Source organism: Hemibagrus wyckioides, linkage group LG06 (genome assembly GCF_019097595.1).
Source record: "Hemibagrus wyckioides isolate EC202008001 linkage group LG06, SWU_Hwy_1.0, whole genome shotgun sequence".
In the NCBI taxonomy this organism is placed as follows: Eukaryota; Metazoa; Chordata; class Actinopteri; order Siluriformes; family Bagridae; genus Hemibagrus; species Hemibagrus wyckioides.
This window is the reverse complement of record NC_080715.1, coordinates 43,743,332-43,755,022: the sequence shown is the minus strand read 5'-3', so window position 1 is coordinate 43,755,022 and position 11,691 is coordinate 43,743,332. Positions and strand designations below refer to the sequence as shown.

The 11,691-nt window shown below is 43.9% G+C and overlaps 2 protein-coding genes across 3 annotated transcripts in view; both read left to right on the top strand.

The window, feature by feature from the left end:
- The window catches only part of LOC131353983 (adenylate cyclase type 3-like), a 34,648-nt gene extending 29,825 nt beyond the window's left edge, over positions 1-4,823 (top strand). For both annotated transcript variants that reach the window (XM_058391162.1, XM_058391161.1), the window contains one exon: positions 3,502-4,823. In XM_058391162.1, coding sequence (XP_058247145.1) covers positions 3,502-3,687 — 186 coding nt within the window. In that variant the 3' untranslated portion in view covers positions 3,688-4,823. The remainder of the gene's footprint in view (positions 1-3,501) is intronic.
- A 2,712-nt stretch (positions 4,824-7,535) lies between these two features.
- On the top strand, positions 7,536-10,073 carry LOC131353884 (serine/threonine-protein kinase pim-1-like). The gene is made up of 8 exons (XM_058390954.1): positions 7,536-7,652; positions 7,737-7,877; positions 7,968-8,085; positions 8,260-8,354; positions 8,445-8,495; positions 8,735-9,110; positions 9,208-9,384; positions 9,481-10,073. Exons 1-8 carry the CDS (start codon positions 7,575-7,577, stop codon positions 9,609-9,611), a joined length of 1,167 nt encoding a protein of 388 aa, XP_058246937.1. The 5' UTR covers positions 7,536-7,574; the 3' UTR covers positions 9,612-10,073.
- The last annotated feature ends 1,618 nt before the right edge of the window (positions 10,074-11,691 follow it).

Sequence of the window (11,691 nt, the reverse complement as noted above, 5' to 3'; positions counted from 1 at the left end):
CATTCACACACACACACACACACACACACACACACACACACAGACTCTCTCACACTCAAACTCATTCACACACACACACACACACACACAGACTCTCTCACACTCAAACTCATTCACACACACACACACACACACACAGACTCTCTCACACTCAAACTCATTCACACACACACACACACACACACACACAGACTCTCTCACACTCAAACTCATTCACACACACACACATACTCTCTCACACAAACTCATTCACACACACACACACACACACACAGACTCTCTCACACTCAAACTCATTCACACACACACACACACACACACACACACACACACACAGACTCTCTCACACTCAAACTCATTCACACACACACACACACACACACACACACAGACTCTCTCACACTCAAACTCATTCACACACACACACACACACACACAGACTCTCTCACACTCAAACTCATTCACACACACACACACACACACACAGACTCTCTCACACTCAAACTCATTCACACACACACACACACACACACACAGAGACTCTCTCTCACACTCAAACTCATTCACACACACACACACACACACACACACAGACTCTCTCACACTCAAACTCATTCACACACACACACACACACACACACACACAGACTCTCTCAAACTCATTCACACACACACACACACAGACTCTCTCAAACTCATTCACACACACACACACACACACACAGACTCTCTCACACTCAAACTCATTCACACACACACACACACACACACACACACACACAGACTCTCTCACACTCAAACTCATTCACACACACACACACACACACAGACTCTCTCACACTCAAACTCATTCACACACACACACACACACACAGACTCTCTCACACTCAAACTCATTCACACACACACACACACACACACAGACTCTCTCACACTCAAACTCATTCACACACACACACACACACACACACACACACACAGACTCTCTCACACTCAAACTCATTCACACACACACACACACACACAGACTCTCTCACACTCAAACTCATTCACACACACACACACACACACACACAGACTCTCTCACACTCAAACTCATTCACACACACACACACACACACACAGACTCTCTCACACTCAAACTCATTCACACACACACACACAGACTCTCTCAAACTCATTCACACACACACACACACACACACAGACTCTCTCACACTCAAACTCATTCACACACACACACACACACACAGACTCTCTCACACTCAAACTCATTCACACACACACACACACACACACACACACAGACTCTCTCACACTCAAACTCATTCACACACACACACACACACACACACAGACTCTCTCACACTCAAACTCATTCACACACACACACACACACACAGACTCTCTCACACTCAAACTCATTCACACACACACACACACACACAGACTCTCTCACACTCAAACTCATTCACACACACACACACACACACACACACACACACACAGACTCTCTCAAACTCAAACTCATTCACACACACACACACACACACACACACACACAGACTCTCTCACACTCAAACTCATTCACACACACACACACACACACACACACACACACAGACTCTCTCACACTCAAACTCATTCACACACACACACACACACACAGACTCTCTCACACTCAAACTCATTCACACACACACACACACACACACACACAGACTCTCTCACACTCAAACTCATTCACACACACACACACACACACACACACACACACAGACTCTCTCACACTCCAAACTCATTCACACACACACACACACACACACACACACACAGACTCTCTCACACTCAAACTCATTCACACACACACACACACACACACACACAGACTCTCTCACACTCAAACTCATTCACACACACACACACACACACACAGACTCTCTCACACTCAAACTCATTCACACACACACACACACACACACACACACAGACTCTCTCACACTCAAACTCATTCACACACACACACACACACACACACACACAGACTCTCTCAAACTCATTCACACACACACACACACAGACTCTCTCACACTCAAACTCATTCACACACACACACACACACACACAGACTCTCTCACACTCAAACTCATTCACACACACACACACACACACACACAGACTCTCTCACACTCAAACTCATTCACACACACACACACACACACACAGACTCTCTCACACTCAAACTCATTCACACACACACACACACACACACAGACTCTCTCACACTCAAACTCATTCACACACACACACACACACACACAGACTCTCTCACACTCAAACTCATTCACACACACACACACACACACACAGACTCTCTCACACTCAAACTCATTCACACACACACACACACACACACAGACTCTCTCACACTCAAACTCATTCACACACACACACACACACACACACACAGACTCTCTCACACTCAAACTCATTCACACACACACACACACACACACACACACACACAGACTCTCTCACACTCAAACTCATTCACACACACACACACACACAGACTCTCTCACACTCAAACTCATTCACACACACACACACACACACACAGACTCTCTCACACTCAAACTCATTCACACACACACACACACACACAGACTCTCTCACACTCAAACTCATTCACACACACACACACACACACAGACTCTCTCACACTCAAACTCATTCACACACACACACACACACACACACACAGACTCTCTCACACTCAAACTCATTCACACACACACACACACACACACACAGACTCTCTCACACTCAAACTCATTCACACACACACACACACACACACAGACTCTCTCACACTCAAACTCATTCACACACACACACACACACACACAGACTCTCTCACACTCAAACTCATTCACACACACACACACACACACACAGACTCTCTCACACTCAAACTCATTCACACACACACACACACACACACAGACTCTCTCACACTCAAACTCATTCACACACACACACACACACAGACTCTCTCACACTCAAACTCATTCACACACACACACACACACACACAGACTCTCTCACACTCAAACTCATTCACACACACACACACACACACAGACTCTCTCACACTCAAACTCATTCACACACACACACATAGACTCTCTCACACTCAAACTCATTCACACACACACACACACACACAGACACTCACACACTCAAACTCTCACACACACACACACACACACACACACACAGACACTCACACACTCAAACTCTCACACACACACACAGACTCTCTCACACTCAAACTCTCACACACACACACACACAGACACTCACATGAACACACACATGTTTAATAAAGCTTAAAGAAACAGTTTGGGAGGAACCTTATGGCCCCCAGTTTAGCCTGGTGCACTAGATATGTATATATATATATATATGTGTGTGGATGTGTGTGTGTGCTTCCTCCAGGTTGTGGAGGACTGCTATAAGATCCTCAGGGAGTACGGGTTCCGCTTCGTACGCAGAGGACCCATCTATGTGAAGGGAAAAGGAGAACTACTCACCTTCTTCATGAAGGGAAAAGACAAGCCGCCTCCCACAAACGGCACCACCGCAATCCCAACCCTCCCCCACCAGATACCCCCCAACAACTGAACACCCCCACCCCCCCACCCCCCTGGTGAGGCACAGTGTGATCCAGATGCCGAGAGACAACGTTACCTGGTAAAAAAAATCAATCAATTTAGCTGAATAGCAAGCTAACTGAATAGCTTGCTAATATTATCTGTGTTTAGTTACCTCGTTAGCTGAACTCTACATGAAAAGAATGGCAAGGGGGCGTGACGTCACTTCAGCTCGATGATTGGCTGATCAGCTTGAATTTAAGCTCCACCCCCAGCCCCACCCCATCATCCCCCTCCAACACACACTTACTCTACACTCTATACACTTCTGTAGCTTTCGGTTTTATTTTTCTCTGATTATTTATAGCCGCTTGTGATGGCTGTGTAAAAGTAATGGCACCCTCATTCACATCTCAAGTAACACATCTCTGCATCAGTGTTCTGCTTCATGACGGAATGACTGCTGTATAAATCATCTATATATCACACACACACACACACCATGTTAATATTCTGTTAATAATCTAGATTATTTCAGTTATGTTGTGAAATAAAGATGTTTCCAGATTATTTTACGTGAATGTTTCATGTCTTTGTGTAAAATAATGATGCTAAAAATAAAACTGCTGTCCTACTGTGCATTTTTAAATACTCTTTCTCTCTCCACACACACACACAAAAAGACGATTAAACTTGAGATTATTAAACAATTTTATTTAGATTAATTAGACTCCACAGTGTTTATTGTGGGACAAGTATATGTGGGGAATTAGAGGAGTGAATAAAGTAGTGAATAAAGAAGTGAATATCGGATTGAAGGAGTAAATAAAGGAGTGAGGGACTGACTAAAGGAGTGAATAATGGTGTGAAGGAGTGAATAAAGAAATGAATATAGGAATGAAGGAGTGAATAAAGGAGTGAGGGACTGACTAAAGGAGTGAAGGAGTGAATAATGGTGTGAAGGAGTGAATAAAGAAGTGAATATCGGATTGAAGGAGTAAATAAAGGAGTGAGGGACTGACTAAAGGAGTGAAGGAGTGAATAATGGTGTGAAGGAGTGAAAAAAGAAATGAATATAGGAATGAAGGAGTGAATAAAGGAGTGAAGGAGTGAAAAAAGAAATGAATATAGGAATGAAGGAGTGAATAAAGGAGTAAAGGAATATATGAGTGAAGGAGTAAATAACTGAGTGAATATAGGAGTGAAAGACTGACTAAAGGAGTGAAGGATTCTAAGCGAAAACAAATATGAATAAAGAATACGGTCAGCTAATTTACATAAAACTTCGCTAGCTTCCAGTGCTAACGACGGCGCTAATGTTAGCTTCCAGTGCTAATGACGGCGCGGACGTTAGCTTACAGTGCTATCGACGGCGCGAATATTAGCTTCAGTGCTAACGACGGCGCTAATGTTAGCTTCTTGTGCTAACGACGGCGCTAATGTTAGCTTCCAGTGCTAATGACGGCGCGGACGTTAGCTTACAGTGGTATCGACGGCGCGAATATTAGCTTCAGTGCTAACGACGGCGATAATGTTAGCTTCTCGTGCTATCGACAGCGCGAATATTAGCTTACAGTGCTAACTACGGCGCGAATATTAGCTTACAGTGCTAACGATGGCGCGAATATTAGCTTCAGTGTTAACGATGGTGCAAATATTAGCTTACAGTGCTAACGACGGCGCGAATATTAGCTTCAGTGTTAACGATGGCGCAAATATTAGCTTCAGTGTTAACGATGGTGCAAATATTAGCTTACAGTGCTAACGACGGCGCGAATATTAGCTTCAGTGCTAACGACGGCGCGAATATTAGCTTCAGTGTTAACGACGGCGCGAATATTAGCTTCAGTGCTAACGACGGCGCGAATATTAGCTTCAGTGTTAACGACGGCGCGCATGTTATCTTCCAGTGCTAATGATGGCGTTAATGTTAGCCTCCAGTGCTAACGACGGCGCGAACGTTAGTTCAGCTGAAGCAGCAGGTACTTCACTTCAATAGTTACATTAAAGTTATAATAAGTGTTTTGTTTTTCGTGAGAATTGTATTTAGTACATTGTTTAGTAGACTGTTTACTAGATTGTTTAGTAGAACGTTTAGTAGAACGTGATGACCTCACAATGGTGTGGAACAGATTGTAGAACGTTAAAGTCACGTGACGGCTTATCAACAAACGTGTAAGTAAAAGGTGAGAGACATTTTCTCTTGTTTTTCTTTCCACGGTAAGTAAAGTGTGTGTGTGTGTGTGTGTGTGTGTGTGTGTAAAAGCTCTTTCTGTTGCATTGGGATGATGATGATGATGATGAATTGTAGCTGAATAAAATGCGGTGTCTTGGAGTGTAACTTCAGCTCAGTTGTGGAGACAGGAGAGCGAAGGAAACTCTCAGACTTTCTCCAGATCAGTTCTCCAGATCTGCTTTTGTTTTCTTGTGTGGATTTGTTAGTGTTGACTGAAAGCAATGATGATGAAGGTCATGGAAAACTGCGCTGATGTTTTTGTGGCTCTTCCTGGAAAAGAAGAAGAAGCTGAGGATTATTCACGCGGGACAGGTAGGACACCCTGACGCTCCTGAAGCTCCACGACTCACTGTACTTTTAGCTCCATCATTCAGCATCAACAACATGTCTTCCCCTCTTCCTCTTCCTTCCTCTTCTTCCCAGGGAACTCTGCTGTCCTGCAGAGTGAGGAGAAAGACAGGTGTGATGGAGAGGTTTTAACATTCCCTGGTCCTCTGATGAGGTGAGACGCTCTTTCTCCTCAGGGTTTCAGCAGTAACGTTCTGAAGCAGATCATCAGGTGGTTATAGTGTGTGTGTGTGTGTGTGTGATGCAGGGCTAGTATGCAGAAGGACAAGCTGATGAGGTTTATCCAGCAGAAATGTCAGGAGTGCTTGCTCCACCTGGACAATCCTCAGCAACAGAAATCCTTCTTCTTCTGGTCTATTATGGAACGCTTCTGTAATAGAAATGGAGTAAGTGCTGGACTTCATTCTGCTGTTAAAAAACACACACATCATCATGTGTTTACTGTTCACTAATAAACACCCAGACTCCTGGCTGTGAGCAGGACAGGTTCAGTGTGTGTGTGTGTGTGTGTGTGTTCACTGAGATGTGAAAGTAAAGAGATGTTTCTTTTCCAGAAGGTAATGATGGCTGAAATCGCCGTGCTGCTCCTCAATGGCTACAGATTTCTGAGGAAAAAGGTGAGTGTTCCAGCATCAGCGTCTGTGTCTACAGCGTGTGTGTGTGTGTTGCGTGATTCAGAATCATGTGGACTAACGTGAGCTTCTTTGCTGCAGCTGGGACGTGTGGAGAAACAGGAGGACTGGTGTCTTCCTCTGGCGAGTCTTTTATGCAGTGCTACTCCAGAAGATCTGCACAGAGAAGCCATTATTAAAATGGGAAAAGATTTCGGTACGGATTTCACAGAAACGTCAATTCTATTGGAACAAACGTGTTGTAGCTGTGGTCACTTTATTAGGAACACCCGATTTATCCTATCGGCCGATCGCGTGTCAGCAGCGGTGCTACGTATAAAACTCACACAGATACAGACCAAGAGCTTCAGTTAACATTCTCGTCAAACATCGCCAGGAAGAAAAGTCTCAGTGATGCCAGCAACCAATGCGATCGGCCGATTGGATAACTGCCTGAACGAGCAGTGTTCCTAATAAAATGGACAGGTTTATGGACGCTGATGTTTGTTTTTTCTATTTTCAGCCTCCAGAAATTGGACGTATGCAGCACATATCTGCTTCGTGTTGGCACGTGTGGAGCTGGGATCATACGAATACTATAAACTGATCGGCTGTGAAGGGTAATTTGAGTGTGTGTGTGTGTGTGCGTGTGCGTGTATGTGTGTTACTCATTTGACACGGTTTGCTCTTTGCACCAGTGTCCCGCAGGATAAACCAGCCCTGATGGAGGCGTTGGAGAGAACCGAGGTCTACGAGTACATGCTGTCTCTGACCTCAGGCTTCGGCCAGCCGAGCTTCCAGGTACGACTTTCTCTTCTTCTCTGTTTCCTGTGGAATGTGTGAAGTAAACATGGTATTGAGGAGAAACACTTCTGTCTTTCTCAGGGTTTTAAAGTGCTTTATGCCTTTGAGCAGCACGAGCTCGGACATTCTGCTCAGTCGCTGCAGTACTGCGAGACCATCGCAGCAGAAGTCTTCCGATGTCCTTTACGTGCCAATTCCGACTTGATAAGCACGCTCAGGACGGTAAATAAAACCAGGCTTATTTGTGAAATTTGTGCAGCTTTCAGGATTAAAGTTTTAATCAGCCGTTTCCTTTCCCCGTGTGTGCTGCAGCTCACCAATGCACTGCTCGTGGAGACGACGCAAGACGAACTGGAGTGGCCGAAAAAACTTCAGCTGCTGGATGAGTCTCAGGGTTTCGCTCTGCTCCAGTTCCACCTTTCACAATACAGTAGGTTACAGTCCACACAGACTAGAGTTAGCATTTCTGAATGACTTTGTGCTGTGTCCTGTAGCTAGTGACCTCACAGCCATCAAAGGAGATCCACATGCAGAGTGTGGACCATGAGGTCTTACACATTTATTTCTATTGAACTGAACTACTGTGTGTGTGTGTGTGTAACAGGTGAATTTGATTCATGCTACACTATGAAAGAGCTGCTAGGGGAAGGTGGATATGGTGCCGTCTACGCTGGAGTCCGCAAAGAAGACGGAAGACAGGTGTGTGTCTGTGTGTGTGTGTGTGTGTGTTTGGGTGTTTTACTAAAGTGCTGATGTAAAACTAATTCACTGTGTTGTTTTTATGTGCAGGTGGCCGTTAAATGTTTAGACAAAGATGTCTGCAAAAAAATCATCACCATCGTAAGTAAAGTTCCAGATCAGATCTACACCAAGACCATCTGTGTGTTTACTCGCTGCTGCTAACATCCTTACAAACCCCTCAGCATTTAATCACACCTCAGAGTCACATTTTATTTCCTTTTATTCAGAATTAAGATCAGAGGAAGAGCTGGTCTGGAGTCAGTGACACTCCAAACCAGCCCTGCTTAGCACACTGTAGATGTATCCACTCCATGCTAACCGCGTGTGTGTGTGTTTAGCCTGGAGAGACACGAAGCCTCCCTCTGGAGGTGGCGTTAATGGAAATGATGTCCAAGCCTTACTGTGAGAAGGTGGTGGAACTGCTGGATTGGTTTGAGACGTCCGAGATCTTTGTCCTGGTGATGGAGCGACCTGACCCCTGCATGGACCTTTATAAGTTCTCTAAACAGTCCGATGGTCAACTGTCTGAAGACGTGTCTCAGACCATCATGAAGCAGGTGGTTCAGGCTGTTTGTCTCTGCTGCGATCGTGGAGTTCTTCACCGTGACATCAAGCCTGAGAATGTTCTCATAAATCAGCAGACTCTGGAGGTGAAGCTGATTGACTTTGGCTGTGGTGACCTGCTCACGGACGAGGTCTACACCGAATTCAGAGGTCAGTTCACTGTAGGTACAGTGACCGTCCGGTTCTGAATGCAGTGGAGAATGGTGTTTTGTGATGCGTTCTGCTCTTTCTCTCTTTTCTCACTCAGGCACTATATATTACTGTCCTCCTGAATGGATTCTGTACAAGAAGTATCTTGGAGTTTCTGCCACCGTATGGAGTCTGGGGGTTCTCCTGTATGAGCTGGTCTGTGGGCGCTTGCCCTTTAATACCGGCGAGAAGATTGCTGAAGGGAAGCTGAAGTTCCCTCGTCGTCTATCTGATGGTGAGAAAATACATGAGCATGCCTTTTTCCAGCATTTCTTCTTGTTGATGACTTTTTATTGATTTGGACCTCTGTCTCATGGCTCTGCTCACACAGAGTGCTGCATGCTGATCAGGTGGTGCCTGGAACACCACCCTGAAAATCGACCAACGTTCCAGGAGATACTGAACCACAGGTGGTTTATGGGGGAACTTCAGGACATGGACCATGTGAGACAGGTGGAATAAAACCAAGCCAATGACACAGAGCTGGAAGTGTGTAAATAGTCTAGAGCTCAGCACAAGTACTGAATCACTACTGACTTCTGGAAAACAGATGACTTTACTGATAGAATGATGTAAAATACATGAAGAAAAAAAGTTTTGATAAAATGGTTTGGTATAATTACAGGTGAAAAATAGTTTCTGCCTCCTTTTTACAAAAACATCATAAGGGCGAGAACCCTTCTTTAAACTTGCTAATAAAATCATTACATGGGTATTATCTATGCATTATTTTAAAATGAATTTATTGGGAATGACATATTTATTCATATCTGACCATGGATTCTGAGTGAAGGATCCACTTCACCATCTCCTTAGGAAGAACACTTTTTTCTTTAGTTATATTTCTCTAATATAAAAGTTATTGATTTTTTTTATATCCCTGATAGAAAGACCCCCAGCAGGAAGATCTGGAAGAGAAGCAGTTACAGGCTAATTAATCTTTTTATTTTTAATAAGGTGCAGTACTTCTTGGGAAATACAATGAATAAGTTTTATATATTCACTTGAAGATACATTTAATCCAAAATGATTAACAAATTCAATGATAATTATACAGATCACCTGAATAATTCAATAAAGATTAAACCTTTGTTTACCAATCACTCCAAAAAAAGCTTGTTATTGAATTGAATATACACTAGACTGCCAAAAGTTTTGAGACAACAAAAACATGAAATTTTTCATGGTTAGCATGTTTTCATTTTCAAAGTGTTTCAATCACTTCCATGGCCACAGGTATATTAAATCAAGCACCAAGGCATGTAGACTGCTTCTACAAACATTGTGGAAAAAAAATTGTGAAAGAATGCGTCGCTCTCAGGAGCTCAGGGAATTCAAGCGTGGTACAGTGATAGGTTTCCTCCTGTGCAATAAGTCCAGTCGTTCCACTGTTAATGGTAATATAACAAAATTGGGAATTGGGAACAACAGCAACTCAGCTACGAAGTGGTAGACCACGTAAAATCACAGAATGGGGTCAGTGCATGCTGAGGTGCACAGTGCGCAGAAGTTTGCAACTTTCTGCACAGTCAATAGCTACAGCCTTCAGATTAGCTCAAGAACAGTGTGTAGAGAGCTTCAGGGAATGGGTTTTTATGGCCGAGCAGCTGCATCCAAGCCTTACATCACCAAGTGCAATGCAAAGCGATAGATGCAGTGGTATAAAGCACTCTGCCACTGGACTCTAGAGCATTGGAGACATGTTTTCTGGAGTGACCCAGCATGCTTCTCTGTCTGGCAATCCGATGGACAAGTCTGGGTTTGGTAGTTTCCAGGAGAACTGTACTTGCCTGACTGCATTGTGCCAACTGTAATGTTTGGTGGAGGGAGGATTATGGTGTGGGGTTGGGCTTGGCCCCTTAGTTCCGGGGAAAGGAACTCTTAATACCTCAGCATACCAAGACATTTTGGACAATTTCATGCTCTTTGTGGGAACAGTTTGGGGATGACCCCTTCCTGTTCCAACATGACTGCACACCAGTGACCAAAGCAAGGTCCATAAAGACATGGATGAGTGAGTTTGGTGTGGAGGAACCTGACTGGCCTGCACAGAGTCCTGACCTCAACCCCATAGAACACCTTTGGAATGAATTAGTGTGGAGACTGTGAGCCAGACCGTCTCGTCCAACATCAGTGCCTGACCTCACAAATGCACTTCTAGAGGAATGGTCAAAAAATTCCCATAAACACACTCCTTAAAGTTAGACAACTTAATGTGGAGTTTAGTTCATTTAAAATCACAGGTGAGTAAAAAATGAAGAGCAGCACATTGGGGATAGAAAAGGATGGAAAACTATTCTCACAATGACAGTGCTTAATCCATGTTGAAGACACTCTTAATAGTGCTAAAGCATTTAATCCTCCTTCTGATACACTTCTAATGACTGTTTTTCTTTTAACCTACTCTTTTTCACCTCTCCAGATGAATTGAAATCAAATTTTGTCAGATGTGGATCACGCTTTAGATTCTAGTTAAAGGGATAATGCAGGGTATACACTTCTGGCCTCAGAGATCAGCACTCCACTTTGAAAGTATAAGTTT

Excerpts from the sequence above, each read along its gene's own strand:
- LOC131353884 (XM_058390954.1), top strand. The coding sequence starts at position 7,575 with ATGGAGGCGTTGGAGAGAACCGAGGTCTACGAGTACATGCTGTCTCTG. Across the intron at positions 7,653-7,736 it reads TCGGCCAGCCGAGCTTCCAG|GGTTTTAAAGTGCTTTATGC; the intron begins GTACGACTTTCT and ends TGTCTTTCTCAG. Across the intron at positions 9,385-9,480 it reads CCCTCGTCGTCTATCTGATG|AGTGCTGCATGCTGATCAGG; the intron begins GTGAGAAAATAC and ends CTGCTCACACAG.